We start from the raw sequence: 25,540 nt of genomic DNA, 5'->3' as shown, positions 1-25,540 counted from the left end.
CACCAGCTCCGATGGCCACCAAACTTTGGCAGCAGCACCTACTCAACGGACCCAACGTTTTATTCAACTACCACTAAGCCAGAAAACGTCTAGAACTAGTTCAACAATTAAGGTAAACATTGAACCCGAAACCGTGAATAGTGCAAGAATTTCAAACCTTCAATTCTTCCTCCACGCTTCAAATCGCTGCAAAATATTTGGGGAGCATCATCTACATCGCAAGGCGCTTCCAAATGATTATGGTTCGTCGCCGGAGGTGGCCGGAATCGGGAGAAACCGGCGTTGACCAATTTGCTACAGTGAAACTTCAAGGACCCGATGCTTCGTTTTCCGGCCAAGCCGCCGTGAGTTACCGCCGTGGGGAGGTTGGGTAGGAGTAGAGGAGTCCAACGGTGCCACTCGTTCGTCCCCAGGTGGCCGGAATCGTGAGGTGGCCGGAGTTGCAGAGAGTGCCGAGGAGAGAGAAAAAATGCGGGAGAAAGGAGAGAGAGAAGAAGAAAATGAAAACTTACCGGCCACAGTGAAAAATTCAAATATATACTACTTACCGTGAACAGTAACTTTCACATTTTCGCTTATAACTTTTGCATACGAGCTCCGATTTTTACGTACCACATATGTACGCGCTCGGTTTAACGTCCCCTACAACTTTCATGAAGAACATTTTCTCAAATTTTGACCCGAACAAAAAGTCAATTTTTAGGGCCACTAAAAGTACTAAACCGAAAGTAAAAGTGAAAGTAAAGGTCGTTTACCGTCCAAATGACTAGTAAACGGGTGAATTTGGGTTCGGGACGTAACAATCTCCCCTCCTTATAAAATTTCGCCCTCGAAATTCACACGGACAAATAGTAACTACACACGTCCCCAAATGTCACTTACATGGCCGATCACGTCATGTAACACATCTTCCGAAACTCGTTTCAAAATCAGAACCACAATTACTACTAGTCTCAATTCAACAATAATCCAGATTCCGAAACAATTTTATCATCCAGAGGCAGCCCAAAGCTATTGTCACTCGTCTCAGACACTCAAACACAAACTTGAACTCTGGTTTCCGCACCACAATCCATGCCCCAACAAAATTGTTGGCAACGAGGAAAAGACAACCACAACATTTTCCTCGAATCACATTTCGCAACACAACTCGAAACTATAGAGTAGTTTTACTCCACCATCACCAGGGATAGGCACAAAACAGTTAACCAATCGAATACGCAAAGAAAACCCTAGGAGGTCGGCGTACAAGAGGCATAGCACCAGAAGAAAACCAACTAGCTTTGTACCTTACACACTTGATGAATACCACAGCACCGAAGAGTACACGATGGGAAACCGCTGCAGTCGGGCCATCACTCGAGAGGTACTGGGCAACACCAAGCATATAAGGTAACAGAATAGAAACGAGTCTACAGAACCTAACAACCTAATGCTCTGATACCAAGTTGACAGGACCCGCCCCGAATTTCATCCTGAAATCCGAGGTGGCCCTGCGGGGCCCACCTTAGAGATAACCCTACCGAGAACTGGTCGAGTCACCCCTAAAATGGACTACCCAAAACAGTAAGCTACGATAGATCAGAGCCAAACAAAGAAGTGCGGAAGCTATTCATCAACTATGCCTCGAACCATGTATGCCCGACCTCAACTAATAGCGCCTGCAAACTGGGCATTAGAAACCGAAGGGCCCAGGGGAAAGTAGACGAAAAACGTTAGCGTGAGTGGACAAAAATAAACAATTTAAAAGAAAAAGGATTTCATACTTTCCCACATTTATTTCATTAAAAACCTCGATGCATGCACAAATGGTAAAACACATTTAGCTTTAAATCCAAGGATTTCAAAACGATAAACCGACTAGCCTCGCTAGTCAAAACATTCGAAAATAATGTATCGTAAAACCGAAATCTCGTTTCTCAAGAAGATAAGACCAGCCCCGCTGGCTACAGTGAAAATCGGACTAGCCCCGCTAGTCAAGCAACGATAAAATATGGGGAAGAAGTTTCACCATACGAAAGAAGGGAGCCTCCCAGGCTCGGGTCGGAGTGTCCCACACTCTGGAGCATCCCATGCTCTGCTCTTACTCACCCACAAACACATAGTAAGCAGGGAGGAGTACTAATAGGCTAGCTAGCAATAAATATGACGACCCAGGTATGGCGGGTAAAAACCAATAAAATCCAATAAATCCTTAAGGCTTCCCCATGTCCCACGAATAAAGAAAAACGCGGGTACGATTCCCAACCGTACCCGGAAATTCTCGTAAAACGTCGTATAAATCGACAGTGTGTCCCACACGCTAAGAAAATAATTAGATCAATTATAAATCGCAGTTCCGAAACCAAACTGAATCCAGAATCATCAATGAGGCATTCCCAATGCCAAAACCGTAAATCGATAAATAAACAAGAAATATAATTCCATCGAAATCTCATTTCGAAAAATATTCCAGAAATCTCAATATCGACGAATAAAATATATTAATAAATTCCGGAAATCACCTCGGAAAATAATTCGTCGAAAATCACTTAAATCACAAGTTCAAATCCGAGCGAATAAAACTCACGTTCCAAAAATCATGATGGAAAATCCAAGCAATATTCCAAAACCGAAATCATATCCGAAACTAAAATAATATGATAATTAATAAAACATTAATTCGAAAAAGAAATGCATGCATCAATATTCAAAAACAAACGTCCACTCACAGTACTAGTTGGCGACCACGCAAACGAGTCCCTTCATCTAGCCGTAGCTCGCAACATTGCCCTGTACACAATTATATTTCCGTAAACGGCAATCCGATAAAATAAATACGAACCTAAACGAAACCCGAAAATCTCTATCTCCAATACTTCTCAAATTCCACCCAAATCTCTTCCACAACACCAATTCCTCAATCTACATATTCCACAATGAAAACGAGGGAAATCCAACGGCCGGATTTCCCACAATTTCCATCACAAAACTTCAAACTTCGGAAATTCACAAACAATTCCAAACTCCTCCAAAATTCACCAAACTTCACATACAAGCTCTATGATAATTATAGAATTTAACTAGCCAGAAAATGAAATTAAAAAGCTACCCTAGCCGCCGCTACCGCCGCCCACAGTGGCGGCGCCGCCGCCGCCACCACCAGCTCCGATGGCCACCAAACTTTGGCAGCAGCACCTACTCAACGGACCCAACGTTTTATTCAACTACCACTAAGCCAGAAAACGTCTAGAACTAGTTCAACAATTAAGGTAAACATTGAACCCGAAACCGTGAATAGTGCAAGAATTTCAAACCTTCAATTCTTCCTCCACGCTTCAAATCGCTGCAAAATATTTGGGGAGCATCATCTACATCGCAAGGCGCTTCCAAATGATTATGGTTCGTCGCCGGAGGTGGCCGGAATCGGGAGAAACCGGCGTTGACCAATTTGCTACAGTGAAACTTCAAGGACCCGATGCTTCGTTTTCCGGCCAAGCCGCCGTGAGTTACCGCCGTGGGGAGGTTGGGTAGGAGTAGAGGAGTCCAACGGTGCCACTCGTTCGTCCCCAGGTGGCCGGAATCGTGAGGTGGCCGGAGTTGCAGAGAGTGCCGAGGAGAGAGAAAAAATGCGGGAGAAAGGAGAGAGAGAAGAAGAAAATGAAAACTTACCGGCCACAGTGAAAAATTCAAATATATACTACTTACCGTGAACAGTAACTTTCACATTTTCGCTTATAACTTTTGCATACGAGCTCCGATTTTTACGTACCACATATGTACGCGCTCGGTTTAACGTCCCCTACAACTTTCATGAAGAACATTTTCTCAAATTTTGACCCGAACAAAAAGTCAATTTTTAGGGCCACTAAAAGTACTAAACCGAAAGTAAAAGTGAAAGTAAAGGTCGTTTACCGTCCAAATGACTAGTAAACGGGTGAATTTGGGTTCGGGACGTAACAATCTCCCCTCCTTATAAAATTTCGCCCTCGAAATTCACACGGACAAATAGTAACTACACACGTCCCCAAATGTCACTTACATGGCCGATCACGTCATGTAACACATCTTCCGAAACTCGTTTCAAAATCAGAACCACAATTACTACTAGTCTCAATTCAACAATAATCCAGATTCCGAAACAATTTTATCATCCAGAGGCAGCCCAAAGCTATTGTCACTCGTCTCAGACACTCAAACACAAACTTGAACTCTGGTTTCCGCACCACAATCCATGCCCCAACAAAATTGTTGGCAACGAGGAAAAGACAACCACAACATTTTCCTCGAATCACATTTCGCAACACAACTCGAAACTATAGAGTAGTTTTACTCCACCATCACCAGGGATAGGCACAAAACAGTTAACCAATCGAATACGCAAAGAAAACCCTAGGAGGTCGGCGTACAAGAGGCATAGCACCAGAAGAAAACCAACTAGCTTTGTACCTTACACACTTGATGAATACCACAGCACCGAAGAGTACACGATGGGGAACCGCTGCAGTCGGGCCATCACTCGAGAGGTACTGGGCAACACCAAGCATATAAGGTAACAGAATAGAAACGAGTCTACAGAACCTAACAACCTAATGCTCTGATACCAAGTTGACAGGACCCGCCCCGAATTTCATCCTGAAATCCGAGGTGGCCCTGCGGGGCCCACCTTAGAGATAACCCTACCGAGAACTGGTCGAGTCACCCCTAAAATGGACTACCCAAAACAGTAAGCTACGATAGATCAGAGCCAAACAAAGAAGTGCGGAAGCTATTCATCAACTATGCCTCGAACCATGTATGCCCGACCTCAACTAATAGCGCCTGCAAACTGGGCATTAGAAACCGAAGGGCCCAGGGGAAAGTAGACGAAAAACGTTAGCGTGAGTGGACAAAAATAAACAATTTAAAAGAAAAAGGATTTCATACTTTCCCACATTTATTTCATTAAAAACCTCGATGCATGCACAAATGGTAAAACACATTTAGCTTTAAATCCAAGGATTTCAAAACGATAAACCGACTAGCCTCGCTAGTCAAAACATTCGAAAATAATGTATCGTAAAACCGAAATCTCGTTTCTCAAGAAGATAAGACCAGCCCCGCTGGCTACAGTGAAAATCGGACTAGCCCCGCTAGTCAAGCAACGATAAAATATGGGGAAGAAGTTTCACCATACGAAAGAAGGGAGCCTCCCAGGCTCGGGTCGGAGTGTCCCACACTCTGGAGCATCCCATGCTCTGCTCTTACTCACCCACAAACACATAGTAAGCAGGGAGGAGTACTAATAGGCTAGCTAGCAATAAATATGACGACCCAGGTATGGCGGGTAAAAACCAATAAAATCCAATAAATCCTTAAGGCTTCCCCATGTCCCACGAATAAAGAAAAACGCGGGTACGATTCCCAACCGTACCCGGAAATTCTCGTAAAACGTCGTATAAATCGACAGTGTGTCCCACACGCTAAGAAAATAATTAGATCAATTATAAATCGCAGTTCCGAAACCAAACTGAATCCAGAATCATCAATGAGGCATTCCCAATGCCAAAACCGTAAATCGATAAATAAACAAGAAATATAATTCCATCGAAATCTCATTTCGAAAAATATTCCAGAAATCTCAATATCGACGAATAAAATATATTAATAAATTCCGGAAATCACCTCGGAAAATAATTCGTCGAAAATCACTTAAATCACAAGTTCAAATCCGAGCGAATAAAACTCACGTTCCAAAAATCATGATGGAAAATCCAAGCAATATTCCAAAACCGAAATCATATCCGAAACTAAAATAATATGATAATTAATAAAACATTAATTCGAAAAAGAAATGCATGCATCAATATTCAAAAACAAACGTCCACTCACAGTACTAGTTGGCGACCACGCAAACGAGTCCCTTCATCTAGCCGTAGCTCGCAACATTGCCCTGTACACAATTATATTTCCGTAAACGGCAATCCGATAAAATAAATACGAACCTAAACGAAACCCGAAAATCTCTATCTCCAATACTTCTCAAATTCCACCCAAATCTCTTCCACAACACCAATTCCTCAATCTACATATTCCACAATGAAAACGAGGGAAATCCAACGGCCGGATTTCCCACAATTTCCATCACAAAACTTCAAACTTCGGAAATTCACAAACAATTCCAAACTCCTCCAAAATTCACCAAACTTCACATACAAGCTCTATGATAATTATAGAATTTAACTAGCCAGAAAATGAAATTAAAAAGCTACCCTAGCCGCCGCTACCGCCGCCCACAGTGGCGGCGCCGCCGCCGCCACCACCAGCTCCGATGGCCACCAAACTTTGGCAGCAGCACCTACTCAACGGACCCAACGTTTTATTCAACTACCACTAAGCCAGAAAACGTCTAGAACTAGTTCAACAATTAAGGTAAACATTGAACCCGAAACCGTGAATAGTGCAAGAATTTCAAACCTTCAATTCTTCCTCCACGCTTCAAATCGCTGCAAAATATTTGGGGAGCATCATCTACATCGCAAGGCGCTTCCAAATGATTATGGTTCGTCGCCGGAGGTGGCCGGAATCGGGAGAAACCGGCGTTGACCAATTTGCTACAGTGAAACTTCAAGGACCCGATGCTTCGTTTTCCGGCCAAGCCGCCGTGAGTTACCGCCGTGGGGAGGTTGGGTAGGAGTAGAGGAGTCCAACGGTGCCACTCGTTCGTCCCCAGGTGGCCGGAATCGTGAGGTGGCCGGAGTTGCAGAGAGTGCCGAGGAGAGAGAAAAAATGCGGGAGAAAGGAGAGAGAGAAGAAGAAAATGAAAACTTACCGGCCACAGTGAAAAATTCAAATATATACTACTTACCGTGAACAGTAACTTTCACATTTTCGCTTATAACTTTTGCATACGAGCTCCGATTTTTACGTACCACATATGTACGCGCTCGGTTTAACGTCCCCTACAACTTTCATGAAGAACATTTTCTCAAATTTTGACCCGAACAAAAAGTCAATTTTTAGGGCCACTAAAAGTACTAAACCGAAAGTAAAAGTGAAAGTAAAGGTCGTTTACCGTCCAAATGACTAGTAAACGGGTGAATTTGGGTTCGGGACGTAACAATCTCCCCTCCTTATAAAATTTCGCCCTCGAAATTCACACGGACAAATAGTAACTACACACGTCCCCAAATGTCACTTACATGGCCGATCACGTCATGTAACACATCTTCCGAAACTCGTTTCAAAATCAGAACCACAATTACTACTAGTCTCAATTCAACAATAATCCAGATTCCGAAACAATTTTATCATCCAGAGGCAGCCCAAAGCTATTGTCACTCGTCTCAGACACTCAAACACAAACTTGAACTCTGGTTTCCGCACCACAATCCATGCCCCAACAAAATTGTTGGCAACGAGGAAAAGACAACCACAACATTTTCCTCGAATCACATTTCGCAACACAACTCGAAACTATAGAGTAGTTTTACTCCACCATCACCAGGGATAGGCACAAAACAGTTAACCAATCGAATACGCAAAGAAAACCCTAGGAGGTCGGCGTACAAGAGGCATAGCACCAGAAGAAAACCAACTAGCTTTGTACCTTACACACTTGATGAATACCACAGCACCGAAGAGTACACGATGGGGAACCGCTGCAGTCGGGCCATCACTCGAGAGGTACTGGGCAACACCAAGCATATAAGGTAACAGAATAGAAACGAGTCTACAGAACCTAACAACCTAATGCTCTGATACCAAGTTGACAGGACCCGCCCCGAATTTCATCCTGAAATCCGAGGTGGCCCTGCGGGGCCCACCTTAGAGATAACCCTACCGAGAACTGGTCGAGTCACCCCTAAAATGGACTACCCAAAACAGTAAGCTACGATAGATCAGAGCCAAACAAAGAAGTGCGGAAGCTATTCATCAACTATGCCTCGAACCATGTATGCCCGACCTCAACTAATAGCGCCTGCAAACTGGGCATTAGAAACCGAAGGGCCCAGGGGAAAGTAGACGAAAAACGTTAGCGTGAGTGGACAAAAATAAACAATTTAAAAGAAAAAGGATTTCATACTTTCCCACATTTATTTCATTAAAAACCTCGATGCATGCACAAATGGTAAAACACATTTAGCTTTAAATCCAAGGATTTCAAAACGATAAACCGACTAGCCTCGCTAGTCAAAACATTCGAAAATAATGTATCGTAAAACCGAAATCTCGTTTCTCAAGAAGATAAGACCAGCCCCGCTGGCTACAGTGAAAATCGGACTAGCCCCGCTAGTCAAGCAACGATAAAATATGGGGAAGAAGTTTCACCATACGAAAGAAGGGAGCCTCCCAGGCTCGGGTCGGAGTGTCCCACACTCTGGAGCATCCCATGCTCTGCTCTTACTCACCCACAAACACATAGTAAGCAGGGAGGAGTACTAATAGGCTAGCTAGCAATAAATATGACGACCCAGGTATGGCGGGTAAAAACCAATAAAATCCAATAAATCCTTAAGGCTTCCCCATGTCCCACGAATAAAGAAAAACGCGGGTACGATTCCCAACCGTACCCGGAAATTCTCGTAAAACGTCGTATAAATCGACAGTGTGTCCCACACGCTAAGAAAATAATTAGATCAATTATAAATCGCAGTTCCGAAACCAAACTGAATCCAGAATCATCAATGAGGCATTCCCAATGCCAAAACCGTAAATCGATAAATAAACAAGAAATATAATTCCATCGAAATCTCATTTCGAAAAATATTCCAGAAATCTCAATATCGACGAATAAAATATATTAATAAATTCCGGAAATCACCTCGGAAAATAATTCGTCGAAAATCACTTAAATCACAAGTTCAAATCCGAGCGAATAAAACTCACGTTCCAAAAATCATGATGGAAAATCCAAGCAATATTCCAAAACCGAAATCATATCCGAAACTAAAATAATATGATAATTAATAAAACATTAATTCGAAAAAGAAATGCATGCATCAATATTCAAAAACAAACGTCCACTCACAGTACTAGTTGGCGACCACGCAAACGAGTCCCTTCATCTAGCCGTAGCTCGCAACATTGCCCTGTACACAATTATATTTCCGTAAACGGCAATCCGATAAAATAAATACGAACCTAAACGAAACCCGAAAATCTCTATCTCCAATACTTCTCAAATTCCACCCAAATCTCTTCCACAACACCAATTCCTCAATCTACATATTCCACAATGAAAACGAGGGAAATCCAACGGCCGGATTTCCCACAATTTCCATCACAAAACTTCAAACTTCGGAAATTCACAAACAATTCCAAACTCCTCCAAAATTCACCAAACTTCACATACAAGCTCTATGATAATTATAGAATTTAACTAGCCAGAAAATGAAATTAAAAAGCTACCCTAGCCGCCGCTACCGCCGCCCACAGTGGCGGCGCCGCCGCCGCCACCACCAGCTCCGATGGCCACCAAACTTTGGCAGCAGCACCTACTCAACGGACCCAACGTTTTATTCAACTACCACTAAGCCAGAAAACGTCTAGAACTAGTTCAACAATTAAGGTAAACATTGAACCCGAAACCGTGAATAGTGCAAGAATTTCAAACCTTCAATTCTTCCTCCACGCTTCAAATCGCTGCAAAATATTTGGGGAGCATCATCTACATCGCAAGGCGCTTCCAAATGATTATGGTTCGTCGCCGGAGGTGGCCGGAATCGGGAGAAACCGGCGTTGACCAATTTGCTACAGTGAAACTTCAAGGACCCGATGCTTCGTTTTCCGGCCAAGCCGCCGTGAGTTACCGCCGTGGGGAGGTTGGGTAGGAGTAGAGGAGTCCAACGGTGCCACTCGTTCGTCCCCAGGTGGCCGGAATCGTGAGGTGGCCGGAGTTGCAGAGAGTGCCGAGGAGAGAGAAAAAATGCGGGAGAAAGGAGAGAGAGAAGAAGAAAATGAAAACTTACCGGCCACAGTGAAAAATTCAAATATATACTACTTACCGTGAACAGTAACTTTCACATTTTCGCTTATAACTTTTGCATACGAGCTCCGATTTTTACGTACCACATATGTACGCGCTCGGTTTAACGTCCCCTACAACTTTCATGAAGAACATTTTCTCAAATTTTGACCCGAACAAAAAGTCAATTTTTAGGGCCACTAAAAGTACTAAACCGAAAGTAAAAGTGAAAGTAAAGGTCGTTTACCGTCCAAATGACTAGTAAACGGGTGAATTTGGGTTCGGGACGTAACAATCTCCCCTCCTTATAAAATTTCGCCCTCGAAATTCACACGGACAAATAGTAACTACACACGTCCCCAAATGTCACTTACATGGCCGATCACGTCATGTAACACATCTTCCGAAACTCGTTTCAAAATCAGAACCACAATTACTACTAGTCTCAATTCAACAATAATCCAGATTCCGAAACAATTTTATCATCCAGAGGCAGCCCAAAGCTATTGTCACTCGTCTCAGACACTCAAACACAAACTTGAACTCTGGTTTCCGCACCACAATCCATGCCCCAACAAAATTGTTGGCAACGAGGAAAAGACAACCACAACATTTTCCTCGAATCACATTTCGCAACACAACTCGAAACTATAGAGTAGTTTTACTCCACCATCACCAGGGATAGGCACAAAACAGTTAACCAATCGAATACGCAAAGAAAACCCTAGGAGGTCGGCGTACAAGAGGCATAGCACCAGAAGAAAACCAACTAGCTTTGTACCTTACACACTTGATGAATACCACAGCACCGAAGAGTACACGATGGGGAACCGCTGCAGTCGGGCCATCACTCGAGAGGTACTGGGCAACACCAAGCATATAAGGTAACAGAATAGAAACGAGTCTACAGAACCTAACAACCTAATGCTCTGATACCAAGTTGACAGGACCCGCCCCGAATTTCATCCTGAAATCCGAGGTGGCCCTGCGGGGCCCACCTTAGAGATAACCCTACCGAGAACTGGTCGAGTCACCCCTAAAATGGACTACCCAAAACAGTAAGCTACGATAGATCAGAGCCAAACAAAGAAGTGCGGAAGCTATTCATCAACTATGCCTCGAACCATGTATGCCCGACCTCAACTAATAGCGCCTGCAAACTGGGCATTAGAAACCGAAGGGCCCAGGGGAAAGTAGACGAAAAACGTTAGCGTGAGTGGACAAAAATAAACAATTTAAAAGAAAAAGGATTTCATACTTTCCCACATTTATTTCATTAAAAACCTCGATGCATGCACAAATGGTAAAACACATTTAGCTTTAAATCCAAGGATTTCAAAACGATAAACCGACTAGCCTCGCTAGTCAAAACATTCGAAAATAATGTATCGTAAAACCGAAATCTCGTTTCTCAAGAAGATAAGACCAGCCCCGCTGGCTACAGTGAAAATCGGACTAGCCCCGCTAGTCAAGCAACGATAAAATATGGGGAAGAAGTTTCACCATACGAAAGAAGGGAGCCTCCCAGGCTCGGGTCGGAGTGTCCCACACTCTGGAGCATCCCATGCTCTGCTCTTACTCACCCACAAACACATAGTAAGCAGGGAGGAGTACTAATAGGCTAGCTAGCAATAAATATGACGACCCAGGTATGGCGGGTAAAAACCAATAAAATCCAATAAATCCTTAAGGCTTCCCCATGTCCCACGAATAAAGAAAAACGCGGGTACGATTCCCAACCGTACCCGGAAATTCTCGTAAAACGTCGTATAAATCGACAGTGTGTCCCACACGCTAAGAAAATAATTAGATCAATTATAAATCGCAGTTCCGAAACCAAACTGAATCCAGAATCATCAATGAGGCATTCCCAATGCCAAAACCGTAAATCGATAAATAAACAAGAAATATAATTCCATCGAAATCTCATTTCGAAAAATATTCCAGAAATCTCAATATCGACGAATAAAATATATTAATAAATTCCGGAAATCACCTCGGAAAATAATTCGTCGAAAATCACTTAAATCACAAGTTCAAATCCGAGCGAATAAAACTCACGTTCCAAAAATCATGATGGAAAATCCAAGCAATATTCCAAAACCGAAATCATATCCGAAACTAAAATAATATGATAATTAATAAAACATTAATTCGAAAAAGAAATGCATGCATCAATATTCAAAAACAAACGTCCACTCACAGTACTAGTTGGCGACCACGCAAACGAGTCCCTTCATCTAGCCGTAGCTCGCAACATTGCCCTGTACACAATTATATTTCCGTAAACGGCAATCCGATAAAATAAATACGAACCTAAACGAAACCCGAAAATCTCTATCTCCAATACTTCTCAAATTCCACCCAAATCTCTTCCACAACACCAATTCCTCAATCTACATATTCCACAATGAAAACGAGGGAAATCCAACGGCCGGATTTCCCACAATTTCCATCACAAAACTTCAAACTTCGGAAATTCACAAACAATTCCAAACTCCTCCAAAATTCACCAAACTTCACATACAAGCTCTATGATAATTATAGAATTTAACTAGCCAGAAAATGAAATTAAAAAGCTACCCTAGCCGCCGCTACCGCCGCCCACAGTGGCGGCGCCGCCGCCGCCACCACCAGCTCCGATGGCCACCAAACTTTGGCAGCAGCACCTACTCAACGGACCCAACGTTTTATTCAACTACCACTAAGCCAGAAAACGTCTAGAACTAGTTCAACAATTAAGGTAAACATTGAACCCGAAACCGTGAATAGTGCAAGAATTTCAAACCTTCAATTCTTCCTCCACGCTTCAAATCGCTGCAAAATATTTGGGGAGCATCATCTACATCGCAAGGCGCTTCCAAATGATTATGGTTCGTCGCCGGAGGTGGCCGGAATCGGGAGAAACCGGCGTTGACCAATTTGCTACAGTGAAACTTCAAGGACCCGATGCTTCGTTTTCCGGCCAAGCCGCCGTGAGTTACCGCCGTGGGGAGGTTGGGTAGGAGTAGAGGAGTCCAACGGTGCCACTCGTTCGTCCCCAGGTGGCCGGAATCGTGAGGTGGCCGGAGTTGCAGAGAGTGCCGAGGAGAGAGAAAAAATGCGGGAGAAAGGAGAGAGAGAAGAAGAAAATGAAAACTTACCGGCCACAGTGAAAAATTCAAATATATACTACTTACCGTGAACAGTAACTTTCACATTTTCGCTTATAACTTTTGCATACGAGCTCCGATTTTTACGTACCACATATGTACGCGCTCGGTTTAACGTCCCCTACAACTTTCATGAAGAACATTTTCTCAAATTTTGACCCGAACAAAAAGTCAATTTTTAGGGCCACTAAAAGTACTAAACCGAAAGTAAAAGTGAAAGTAAAGGTCGTTTACCGTCCAAATGACTAGTAAACGGGTGAATTTGGGTTCGGGACGTAACAATCTCCCCTCCTTATAAAATTTCGCCCTCGAAATTCACACGGACAAATAGTAACTACACACGTCCCCAAATGTCACTTACATGGCCGATCACGTCATGTAACACATCTTCCGAAACTCGTTTCAAAATCAGAACCACAATTACTACTAGTCTCAATTCAACAATAATCCAGATTCCGAAACAATTTTATCATCCAGAGGCAGCCCAAAGCTATTGTCACTCGTCTCAGACACTCAAACACAAACTTGAACTCTGGTTTCCGCACCACAATCCATGCCCCAACAAAATTAAATAGTCTAAACTGGCTCTCTCTCTTTTGATACCCAGAAATTCGGAATTCCTCTAACCCGGTTAGCTAGGTAGGTAGAGGGTTTTCATCTCATACCACATGGGAGAAAAGCTTGTGCTATAGCCATCCTACTAAAATATTAAGTTTTCATATTCCACAGAAAATGCTACATTTTTTTTTTTTCTTTTGAAAGGGGAATTGCTACATTTTAGATGAGCCTAAGAGAAGCAGGTCAGAGTAGACTACAATGAAACTTCATGAACATTGCATAAAAAATAGAAGAAGAAAATCTTGTCCATTATTTACAGATACTATGAAACCAGCTAACCGGTAGACTTGAGGCACAGCACACAATACAAGAATGCTAATGCATGATTCAGGCACCTCCCAAAGTTTTAAACAAGGTCAAGAACATTGCATCCATTAGTGATAAAGGCCCAATAAGACCCAATATCATTAGTTTCCCTCTGGCAAAGAAAAACTTGGATAGATAAAATACTAGAAAAGAAACCATCCGTCGCAATGGGCAATAGCTGAGTATTGTTAGTTACCAATTCTCTAACCTCATGATCCATCTCAAGTTTTCTGAAAACTCCAACCTCTCCATCTAACATTGCTTAGCCATCCAAATTGAATCAAAGGTTGTCCTGATGTCAGCTTCACAAGGTGAGTTCTATATGGTATAAGGAAATTCCTGAGACCTGACATGCCAAAGAAGAATTGTCATCACACTGAAAAGAAGACCACCAACACCAACCCATCAAACATGGTAAGTCTTAATCACAAAATGTTTGGCATTCACATAATCTATACACATGTTGATATTAAGCTACTGAATGCAAACCTGTGGTGCACATTGTCTTATAAAGGAGCGCGACACCAGCATCTCCTTTAGTACTCATATTAGGCTTCTCAAGGCACTCAAGAAATGCTAAATCAGCCTTGAGCAGCTCAGCCTGATCATGAGTGTCATATCCAATGTCATGGCAGTAGCAGCAGAAATCCAACCAATCAATCGGCCGCTTGTCCCAAACAAGAGATCCACCATCCTTGCCACTCGAAAAATTAGGCCCACAATAATGCCCATATCTGGGAAACAGCTGAGAAAGAAAACCTCTTGCACCAGTGTGCCATGGAACCCTCGAAACATAGGGCCTGAAGCGCAAAAAGTTATTAGGAGCAACCTTGGCGTGAGGTTGCGCACGCCTTCGCAACTGGCGATTGATAGTGGATGGGGTTCGACTCTTATGTTTAGAATCAACCGCCACCCATGGGAAAAAGGAAACCAACAACTTGAGATCAAAACCAGCCTTGTGCTCAGGTTGTTCAACAAAGACACTACTAGTTGATTTGAGATGACTGTTTGATTGGTGGGCTCGCTCAGGTTGTTCAACAAAGACACTACTAGTTGGTTTGAGATGACTGTTTGATTGGTGGGCTCTAAACCAAAGGAGATTACCAAGAAACCCAAAGTTCATTTTGTTAACAACAATTTGGCCACCACCATCACAATATGTTCAACTTAACCTATCAATTAATTTGCAGAGCTCTCTATCTGCACAAAAAACCAACAATTCAATCAAAATACATGGGCCAGAGTGCATCAAGGCGCTTCAATTCTATCTAAAAAGGTGAAAAACAAACCAGCAACAATTTCCAAAATCATAAAAATTGGCAGAATTGAGAAGTAAAGGAGAGAACATACAACCATTTGGAGAAGGAGACGCACCTCCGATCAACCAAAGAGACGGAAAACGTCAAACTTCAGCCGGAGAGATGGATCGCGAGTACAGACCAATACCCAGAAACAAAATTCCAATACTGGGTTGGACCTATGGATAAAGGATATCCTATCACTACAAATCCCATTCCAACCCTTTTTTTTTTTTGGAGAAGTTTTTTTTTTTTTTTTTTTTTTCTGAAATAAATTTTTTAGAACTAAACCCGAAACAGACATTTTTTGGTCATAAATTGATATATAATCCTATTTTCTAATATAATTGACAAATGACCATACATAGCGACAAAATATCATAAATACCCTTAATGTTAAAATCTTACCTCACTTTCCCACTCTTTTTCTCCAACAGTCCGGTTCAATACACATACGACATTAGGGCGGGTAATGATATAGGGCCTCAATGAGGCTCAAGATTATTAGGACCAAATTTTTCTTGCTATGTAGGTGCAGCCATCTTCACCAAATTATTCAAACCAAATCATGAAATAGGTGCTGCCTTATGAGAATTTTATCAGCAACTTCTCAAATTTGCGGAAAATGAAAACCTCGAATAAAATGAAAATCATTTAGATACAAAAATAGAATTCAAGTACCTTCAGATCTAACCATCTTGTGATCACATTTTTCCCCAAATCCAGATTTTGGAGTCTCTTGTTATGAGCCAACTCAGCAAGGAGACCCTTGACCCAACACCGTCCTAACAATGTTTCTTGTTGCCTTTGCAGGACAAGGTTCCTGCCTATATCATCCCTTATGTTCTAATTACTATGCCAAAAAGTTAATCAAACGACGCATCAGACGATAGAAGCCTAATTTTCTGTTGTCTCAGTTTTTTAGACGACATAAAAATCTAAGTCTGTTATCTGAATACCCACTGAAACACACTCTTTTCATTTGCAATAAAAGGGTGACATTTAGACAACATATTAACGTTGTTAGCTCAAGATAAAAATATAATAATTTTCATTCATCTAAAGCCTAAAAGGTAGTCTTATTCTAGACAACAGTGATAAGAAAAATATGTTGTTTGAATATAAATGGTTGAAATTTTGGAATTCTCCCTCCATCCTCTTTTGACCATTTCCCTCTCAAAATGGTCAAACCCTAGTTGAGTCAAAATAAGGGTAAACATTCAGATAACAGATTTAAGGAAATTGTGTTGTCTAAATATATTGCAGTCAATTTTTTAGTTTTTATCTTTCTTTTCCCTTTGAAAGCCCTCGGTCTAAAACTCTCAAACTCTTTCAAGTCTCGAGCAATTCACCCCTTCTCCATCATTCTTCCGCTCTCTACTTGTTTCTTTCCGTCATCAGATCATTGAACGAGGAACTAGTAGTGTAGCATTTGGGTCACCCGTTCTTCAAACCCTAGTTCTCTTCATTTTCAATGAAATCCTTCACAGTTTGAGTCTCATCTACGGTACTTCCTTATTCTCCTCCTCCTGTATCTCCGCTCTCTGTTTGTTTGGCTAATTTAGTTTTTCATTCGTTTACTTAAATCCAGAGCCGGCTCTGAACACGTGCAACAAGAGCAACAGCACAGGGCCCCAAATTTCATAGGGCCCAAATTGTTTTATTAATGGTTTATGTTTACATTTAATTAGGGCCCCAGACCAACCATATTCTTCTCTGCCATTGTTTTTTTTGCGTTCACATGATTTCATTGGGGCCTTAAGAGGGCCCCTTTTTTTTTTAATGGCTTTGTTTTAAATAAATAAATATTAACAACTAAAATAACATGAAAGAGGCCCCATCCAGCCAAAATGTCCTCTCCCTTTTGTTTTTTGTTTTTTTATTTTATGCGTTTTGTCTCTCACCTCTCCTTAATTCTATCTGGTCTTCTCCTTTTTGTTTTTTTTGCGTTCTGTCTCTCTCCACTCCTCCATTCCATCCGATTCTCATCGACCTCAGACCTCAGTACTTCACTACTCGCTCAGGTATGATATGAATGTATGATTCATTGATTCTTTGATTTGTTCTTTATAAATACATTAATGTTTGCCTTAGTATTCCTAATGGTTTGATTTTGCAGCTAAGAAGGCAAGGAGATGGATTTTCAATCCACACTGCTGGAAGAACATATTATTTTGAGGGTTTTAGATCGAGCATCTTTTTGTAATATTTTTTGCTGTAAACTTTACACTTGTATTGACTATTTAGCTTATGTTGTAGGATAATGGCTATTTGATTTTATATTGTGAGTTTGTTCAAGTATCATTGATTATTTTTGGCTATTTAATTTTATATTGTGAGTTTGTTCAAGTATAAATTTCATATAAGACTACAGCTTGGAGGGCCACATTTTAAGTTTTCGCACAGGGCCTCTGAAAAGTTTAAGACGGCCCTGCTTAAATCTCTAGCAACCGATCTAGAAAACTAAAATCAATTTCACTTCTATCTGTCTTGGGTTATTCTTCCTCTTGTAATACGTTTGTGTTTCTCATGGTTTCTATTTTATGATGAGTGTATGGCTTATTGAATTGTTCAATTGCTATTCAAATTGAGAGTTTGTAGCAGTAATTTTGGATTGTTTTGATTGGGTATGTTTTCTAGAGTGGGTATGTTTCAATTCACAATGATACTATATCCTGTTCGCATTTATGCAACAACCATGTACCTTAATTGCATTGTTTTGTGCTGTCTATGTAAGGTTCAATATGGCTTCGCCCCTCCTTAACAGTTTGATTGTTTTTAGTATATTTTAGGTGTTATTATCTTCCTTGGAATGATTTCAGGTCTCTGATGTGAACGCATTTTCTTGTTTTCATTGAGCAGGCTCATAACAAAATATTAACACTTTTGGCAATAATTTTGGAATTTGGTGCATTGATTTGGTATGTGATATGTGTTATAGTGAATACAACTGTTATTTAGCTTCTTATTGTCCTCTCAAATTTCATCTACTGTTGTCTTTGCTTTGATTTTTTTTCCTAGTTTCTTTGCAGAGCTGCTTCCCATTCTTGTTTTCCGACCTCTGGAATCCAATTTTACACCTGGAGAGCTGAGACTCAAACTTCATATTAAGTGTCTACATGTGTTAGTGTCGTGTGGGTGCTTCAGTTTGAAGTCGTTTTCTTTTATGTGAACTTCAGTGGCCAGTGGAGGATTCTTAGATATGAACTGATTACTTTTACGTTCTTATTATCAGGTTAAGTTGAACGATGAAGAAACCTCAAATTATCAAGATCGTCTTCTTCCTATCATCATTAGATTGCTCAGAATAGTGAGTAATTATGGGTTGTTTAACTACGAGTAATTAATTGCAGCTGTTATTGCATAATATTATCCATGTTTCAGAAGCCAAAGAGTTGAAGAAAGAAAAGAGAGTGAAAGAATTTTATGTTCTGAAATTGGAATAAGGTGTTATATAGTTATTGTAATTTAGATGGAGCATATAATATGGATAGCTTTGTTGGGACTTGCAAGAATGTTATGATGGAATAATCTTCACCCGTATGTACGAATTCAACTCTCTGTTGGTGTTTCACATGCTTTTACAACTGTGCATGTGCATTGTGATGTTGTTTTTTTATTTTATTTTATTTTTTACTTATGTCTGATGGTATCCTTTTCACTTCCAAGCTAAGCTCCCTTCCGTGTTGAGGCTATATCGTGACCAACTTGCGGCTGATACAGATTTAGTTGGTTAATTTTCTCAAAGGCATTCATATGTCCAGAATGGAGTACCAATCATAATCTATCACTACAGAGTACAGTCTGTTCAATCACAACATAAGTTAGTGGCTTGGTCTCTTTTATCAGGGACATTCTTTCCTTTCTGTTTGTTCTTTGTTCTAATCTTTTCTGTAAAGAATGTTTGTTGAGGCTATTCTTACACCCTAACATTATAAAGTGTAATTTATGATTAGAAACTATCTTTTGTATCATGCTCTACTACAAAGTAGTTCATTAGACCTGAACCTTAGAGTTGGTTTATCATATGTGTCCATGTCTTCTCTTTGTGATATCATTGTGCTTAATTTGCTAAGAAAATCTGGATATATATGATTGTTTTTTTCCCCCTAGTTATTTGCTAGATTGAATAGCCTTAAATGATCTGAAGCAAAGACCATTCATGTGCCTACATATACTGTTGATATATATGAGATAGTGCATGTAGGAACTTTCATAATGTTCTTTCTTTCTTTCTATGGTCACAAGTCTTTTAGCTTTGTAATGTTGGCTAGCATGTTCAAATCTAGATTTTTAGATGCCTTGTGAGTTTCAAATAATTACTTCTGATATCAGTAATTGATTGAAATATTCATTTACTTCATTTGATAGTTCTCAATAGGTGGATTGTGATGAGCAGAATTTGGAGTTTTCGGTTACGCCACAATTCAATGGTTTCCAAAAAGGTCCCTAGAACCCAAAAAGTGAGTGTCTTTCCCTAGCTTAATTCATCATGAAAAGTAAAGAAGTTTTCTATTGGATAGTTTTGCCAACCCATTCTGAATTAATGCTCATATTATGTGTTTCACCATCCTTGTATATCTTAATCATGCTGCGTTAGACACTTTCTAATCGAGTTATACATGTATTAGGTATGAAGGTGCCATACTTCAGAAGCTCTTGTTGAGTATGTGAATAAGGAAGCAGGTATTAGTTGCATCTTTAAAACAAAATTTTCACTTTTTACCCCTTTATCTTTTTGTGGCAGGTGCGAACACTGCAAATCCCTTGCTCCTGTAAGTTTATTTTGCTACATGTTGTTTTTGTTGTTGCATCCCCATTCAGTGCTGGAACAAAAGTTGACCTGATTATCTTCTATGTTCTACCAGACTTATGAGAAGGTTGCAGCAGCATTTAAGTTGGATGGAGATGTACACCGATGATAAAGAAAGGTAATTTGCTCTTGATACGCTCAAAGCAAGCGCATAATTTAACCCTGAAAAGATCGTTAGTAGTATAAGCAAATAGGGATCGTTCTATTCCGGGGATTGAGGGTACACCTGTCATTGTCAAACAATTAAACAATTAAAATTAAAACAAAGTATAATATTCACAAATGTATTCACAAAATATAAACATTTTACACGAAAAGGGGGGATTTTGTTTTTGGTTTTTTCGAAAATGAAACTAAGTTAACAAAAACAATTAAAATGAAAAAACATAAAAATACGAATGGAATGAAGGAACAAAGATCAAAACCGAAACTTATGATTAAAATTGATTCAAACCCTAATATTGTTCATCTAAGTCATGAGAAAGGAGTTGATCATGTGAAACATTCGAAAGCAAATGAATTCCCATTTTTTACTTTTCAATGCTAATTAACCTAAGCGAAAGCACCTAGATTAATCCTATCAAACATGCAATCAAACCCTAGAAAGCTAGTCAACCATGTCATGTTTAACGCATTACACATAGAGAAAGGCTATCAACTCAAGTGTACAACTTAGTATGGAAAAGTCCACCTAATTGCAATTCTCTTTAATTAAATTCGATCTTTGTACAAAACCTTTACTACTTTGATTCAAGTTTACACAAAACGAAAAGTCGATTTCATGTTCTTAAACCTAGCACCATTCATATCGAAACCCTAAGTGTTTGCAACCACATAAGATTAAAATACAAAAGTTATCTATAACGCAAATTTAATTAAACAAACCCACATAAGCAACTCTCGAATCACAATATATGAATCTGAAAATTCTCAATTAATCATAAAAATTCCAGAAATAATACTTTGTTCAAACATATATGTCAACTAGTTCATAACCAACGAAATTCAAAGCAAAGGTTACAAAGGAGAATCGAATTACACCGTGGATGAAGATGAGATGGATGATTCACGTTGTGGATTCTTGAAACTCGAAAGCAAGCTTCAAGGATGGCTATGGATGGAAGTGCTCACGGCTTCTCTTCTTCTTCTTTGGCCTTGCTTGAACTCGTGGAGATGACTAAACTTGAAACTAGAGGATGGAAAGGAAAATGGAAAGGAAATGGAGAGACAAAGAAGATGGAATGGATGAAGGAATGTCCTTTCTTCTTTGTTGTAGCCTCTATTTATAGGCTACCAAGCAAAACTATTTGGATTTAAACAAATGATGATATGTTAGGTTTGAGCATTTAAACATTAATGGAATTTATTAGGTTTGAATATTTAAACACTAATGGAATTTGTTAGGTTTGAGTCACTTTCTACTCATTTTTCCTTCAATTAATTCTCCACCAAGACTTCAGATTTTGCCCGTGACTTCTTCATATGAAATGATCCATCATGAGTGTAGATCATTCTGTAAAGTTTTCAGAATTTATCTCCATGTGTTTGGGCCGGAATTTCTGCTGGACTCCTTACAGGTCCAGTTTTCCAGTTTTGCTTCTGCAGAAACTTGGGCTGACTGTTTGAAGGCCTTCCACTTCTTTTTGGCTCTTGCACTCTTCATAAGAAATGTTTCTTAGGATGTCTAGAATGGATCTGGAAGGTTTCAGCTCATTTGAAGTTCATTTGGTCAGATGGTCGCTCCTTCTTCCTTGCTTGGCTTGGTTTCTCCTAGCCGGAGTAGGAAAATGTGTAAAGTTGACCTTTTTAGTGCATTTCCATTTTTCTCCATCATTTTATGGACCTAACACTTATTTCATCATCATCTACTCCAATGTACCTAAAAATAAAAATTGAATTAAAAATCGATTCGTTAAGGAATTAACTAAGCAAAATGTGAGGAATTAACTATTAAAATACCACATTAAAATGCTCCTATCAAATTCCCCCACACTTAGCTTTTGCTAGTCCCTTAGCAAAATCAAAAACTAACAAACCAAAAAGACTATGACACAAAACAAAGAAACCAACGAAAAAAATGACTAAGTATGGAAACAAAAACACAAAGACTCAAAGAAACCAAAAACGTAAAACACAAAGAAAAAAAAAACGTCACACATAAAAGAGTAAATTCAAAGACAAAGACCAAGATGTTGACATCACAAAGACCTCTATTGCCCTTTAACATATTGTCTCAGAAATCTCATACTTTCACAACACCAAGATTAGCACTCAACCAAGAATCAATGTTAAGCATTCGAGAGTTAATTAAAACATATAATCCACACATACACAAGTAGGACTTGGTTGTAACAATGGTGATGGGGTTTAGCTCAGCATGCTTCAGACAAGTATGATTCATATCCTCACAAGGTATATCCACTCTTTCTTCTCTCAGATCATGGCAATGCTTAAAAGCTTATTCACTCAAGTATATGTGAAAGATAAACAAAGTGTATCACATATATATAAACGAAAGCACATATATTTTTCTTTTAAGATCTCATGAAGGATACCAACTACTTGCAAGAATGGACTGCCATAGGTTCAACTCTTGTAACTCATCTCCACATCAAAGGTTGTCCCATCTTAAGGATCAAGAAGGTCCTCTCAAAGGTTGTAATGGGGCTAAGGCTCAAGGTTTAAAGAAATGAAAGGTAAGGATTATCAAAGTGTCCTAAAAACCTAGTAGAGCTCATATGAATGTAGAGATCTCGAAATATTTCACCAAGGCATTGCAAAAACGTCACTTCCCCATAGAGGTAATATAAGAGGGCCAAATGTCTTCATGTTGGGCCCAATCTTCAATATAAACTTCCCTTGAACTCTAGTGAAATGGACAAAGGTCAAATTTTTCTGTAGTGGGCCTTCAATTCAAAGCAAACTCCAAAATCACTAAGTATGGGGGATGAAAGTCCATATACTTTTATTTTTATTTCTTTTTAGCCGTATATATATATATATATTTTTTTCTTTATTTTCATTTTTCACGGCTTTCACATATCTTTTCTTTATGGACAATTCTACCCCCACACTTGAACTTTCACCTCTTCTCAATCTTCATCTTTAACACCAAACCCATGTAATATGTCTCAAAAGTTAGCTCCACTAAGTTCTTAGAACAAAGGGTAGAGTTGTAACTATACTAAGCTTCATGGTTAAGGATTTTAAGGGTGATGAACGAAAAGGCTTAATGTAGGCTCAAAGGGGCTTAACTAGAGGGGTCCCACGACGGGCACAATTGGGGACACAAGTTTATTTGGCAATGGTGGTAATTCCTAGAGAACCTCTATCCCTTCCAGAATCAGGGCCATGTATTGATATCACGTCTCAACAAGCACAAGAGCGAATTCTAGCATTCTCTAGTCCATTAAACTTAATCTATGGCAAGCAGTCAATCAAGATGAAAGAATAATGAGATCATCAAAACATCGCCAAGAAATTAAGAATATATTTTCATTTCACTCCAAGAAAAAGGGACATGGCTCAATTATCTCACATGGGCTTTATGAATCACAACTCATCTTAACATGCTTATATTCTGTACCAAGGTCATGCAATCCATATCCACTACAAAGCACATATTTTTCATATATCTCAATTAACCAAAGAATACCATGTTAAAATCATCTCAATATTGTGATCCTCTTTTAGTCATGATTTCAGAGATATAGAATCATCCCAGACAGTTGAAAGGCATCCTATGACTCAAAACAAAACAAAAACAAGAACAACACATAAAGTGACGCAACATACAAGAAAAAAAAAAAAAAAAAAAAAAAAAAAAAAAAACGTTTTGGACTTAGGGATATTTCTCTTCTCCTTTCGGTAACTCCTTTGGAACATGACCAGGTGAAGAGAATAACGATTTTGGCGGAGCTCAGCTCACTTGATTGACAGGGGACGAGACCCTTTGTCAGCACTTCTCATATCCAAACTAGACCTTTAGACATCACATCCCATTGGATGCGCCTACGATGAAGAAGATATTTACCCAAAATTCATTTTGACTCTAACAACAAACAAACAAAACAAACAAACTAAAGAACAAAGATAAACAAAAACCAAAACATGAATATAAAACCTAAAACAAAGTTAACGATTTTTTTTTTTTTTTTTTTTTTTTTTTTTGAATCTAATTTTTTTTAATTTTCTGATTTTTTATTTTGTTTTCTTTTTATGACAAAAACTAACTACAAGCATTAATCCTTCCCCCCACACTTAAATCATACATTGTCCTCAATGTTAAACAAGTTAGAGCATGCAATGAACAATTATCATGTGAATGGAATGATTAACTCAAGAAAACCTAAAAACAAAAACTAAAAACGCAAATAACAAAGATACAATCAGAAAATAGTAATAGAGGAGATAGAGTTTAAGAGAGCAAATCTGCGTTGATGGCTCCTCCACAGCTACGGTTGAAATGGGTTGCCTCCCATGCAGCGCTTAATGTTTAAAGTCTTTCAGCCTAGACTTGTACCTCCATTTACTCCTTTGGAGGAGCGGTATGCGGGCGAGTGGCAGCCTTCTTGCTGGTTTCAGCCTTCGGAGGAGGGTTCTGATGGAGTGACATAAATAAAAATAAAAAATAAAAAACGGGGGAGGCAAGGTTCGAAACCTTAACCTGCTGCACGAAACCTTTGTCCCCAACCACTGGAGCACAAGCTGTGCTTAATATAATGTGTACAAATTTTATACTTATTATGTCATAAACGAACATAATAAAAATAAACGAGAGGCGAGGTTCGAACCTCAGACCTCTTGTACACGAACTTTACACTCAACCACTCGAGCACGGCTGCTCACGTTATTATCCATACCAATCCTTTTATTTAAACCAACTGTTTCAACTGTTTCAACAATTCGGCACAAAACATCCAAGACTGTTGCAGAAACCCAGCCCAACGTATCCAAAACTGTTACAGAAATCCGGCCCAACTCATCCAAAACTGTTTCAGAAACTCGGCCCATCAGGCCTCCACCCACAGCTATAGTGATGCCTTGATCCGAGACAGGCCCAAGTACGGCCCACTTGTGTCACGGCTTATCCCTTCCGTGATTTACGGCAGTCAAATCTGCTTTCGGCTACAGCTGTCTGCCACAGCGCCTCGAGATTCCCTCGGTCCCCTTACACGCTCTCCACGCGCCAACAACTTTTCCGGGTTTCAGGGCGACTTTAATCCAACGCGTAGAATGAATCACAGGAATCGTCCATCCAACGGTGGAGATCTGCTCACCTCGCTCTATAAATAGGTGCATTCTGAGGGCGCAACTGTTCACTCCAAAGGAACGAAAATCTCTCCTGAGTTCCAGCCCCTCTCTCCCAACTCTTCAGCTTTTCCTCTTCTTTCAAAACTCAAAATATTTCTTCTTCGATTCAATCCTT

General features: G+C 40.0%; 1 protein-coding gene and 6 long non-coding RNA genes across 9 annotated transcripts; 2 read left to right on the top strand and 5 right to left on the bottom strand.

Moving 5' to 3' along the window:
* Positions 1–1,488: 1,488 nt before the first annotated feature.
* LOC133734614 (uncharacterized) lies at positions 1,489–3,935 on the bottom strand. Its single transcript, XR_009858432.1, has 3 exons — positions 3,297–3,935; positions 2,712–2,772; positions 1,489–1,668 (listed from the first exon to the last, which is right to left on the bottom strand). It is a non-coding gene; the product is annotated as an uncharacterized LOC133734614 (long non-coding RNA).
* A 326-nt stretch (positions 3,936–4,261) lies between these two features.
* LOC133734574 (uncharacterized) lies at positions 4,262–7,074 on the bottom strand. The gene is made up of 3 exons (XR_009858417.1): positions 6,436–7,074; positions 5,851–5,911; positions 4,262–4,807 (listed from the first exon to the last, which is right to left on the bottom strand). It is a non-coding gene; the product is annotated as an uncharacterized LOC133734574 (long non-coding RNA).
* A 326-nt stretch (positions 7,075–7,400) lies between these two features.
* On the bottom strand, positions 7,401–10,213 carry LOC133734575 (uncharacterized). Its single transcript, XR_009858418.1, has 3 exons — positions 9,575–10,213; positions 8,990–9,050; positions 7,401–7,946 (listed from the first exon to the last, which is right to left on the bottom strand). It is a non-coding gene; the product is annotated as an uncharacterized LOC133734575 (long non-coding RNA).
* Positions 10,214–10,540: 327 nt separating this feature from the next.
* Positions 10,541–13,352, bottom strand: LOC133734502 (uncharacterized). The gene is made up of 3 exons (XR_009858371.1): positions 12,714–13,352; positions 12,129–12,189; positions 10,541–11,085 (listed from the first exon to the last, which is right to left on the bottom strand). It is a non-coding gene; the product is annotated as an uncharacterized LOC133734502 (long non-coding RNA).
* A 532-nt stretch (positions 13,353–13,884) lies between these two features.
* LOC133731685 (uncharacterized) lies at positions 13,885–15,540 on the bottom strand. 3 transcript variants are annotated; one of them, XM_062159082.1, is made up of 3 exons: positions 15,352–15,540; positions 14,491–15,201; positions 13,885–14,347 (listed from the first exon to the last, which is right to left on the bottom strand). In XM_062159082.1, the coding sequence occupies exons 2-3, from the start codon at positions 15,122–15,124 to the stop codon at positions 14,223–14,225; spliced, it is 759 nt and encodes a 252-aa protein (XP_062015066.1). In that variant the 5' UTR covers positions 15,125–15,201; positions 15,352–15,540; the 3' UTR covers positions 13,885–14,222. The 3 variants fall into 3 exon arrangements, with proteins under 3 accessions (XP_062015066.1, XP_062015067.1, XP_062015065.1); XM_062159083.1 differs by having other exon boundaries at positions 15,355–15,540; XM_062159081.1 differs by having other exon boundaries at positions 15,376–15,538.
* A 1,098-nt stretch (positions 15,541–16,638) lies between these two features.
* On the top strand, positions 16,639–19,340 carry LOC133729279 (uncharacterized). The gene is made up of 3 exons (XR_009856327.1): positions 16,639–16,806; positions 18,332–18,433; positions 18,535–19,340. It is a non-coding gene; the product is annotated as an uncharacterized LOC133729279 (long non-coding RNA).
* Positions 19,341–19,450: 110 nt separating this feature from the next.
* Positions 19,451–20,242, top strand: LOC133733849 (uncharacterized). Its single transcript, XR_009857937.1, has 3 exons — positions 19,451–19,762; positions 19,931–20,074; positions 20,168–20,242. It is a non-coding gene; the product is annotated as an uncharacterized LOC133733849 (long non-coding RNA).
* Positions 20,243–25,540: the final 5,298 nt, after the last annotated feature.

The sequence above is a fragment of the Rosa rugosa genome, chromosome 2 (assembly GCF_958449725.1).
Source record: "Rosa rugosa chromosome 2, drRosRugo1.1, whole genome shotgun sequence".
NCBI classification, from domain to species: domain Eukaryota; kingdom Viridiplantae; phylum Streptophyta; class Magnoliopsida; order Rosales; family Rosaceae; genus Rosa; species Rosa rugosa.
This window is presented reverse-complemented; position numbering and strand designations above follow the sequence as displayed.

Excerpts from the sequence above, each read along its gene's own strand:
- LOC133731685 (XM_062159082.1), bottom strand. The coding sequence starts at position 15,124 with ATGAACTTTGGGTTTCTTGGTAATCTCCTTTGGTTTAGAGCCCACCAA. Across the intron at positions 14,348-14,490 it reads TAAGACAATGTGCACCACAG|GTCTCAGGAATTTCCTTATA; the intron begins GTTTGCATTCAG and ends TTGGCATGTCAG.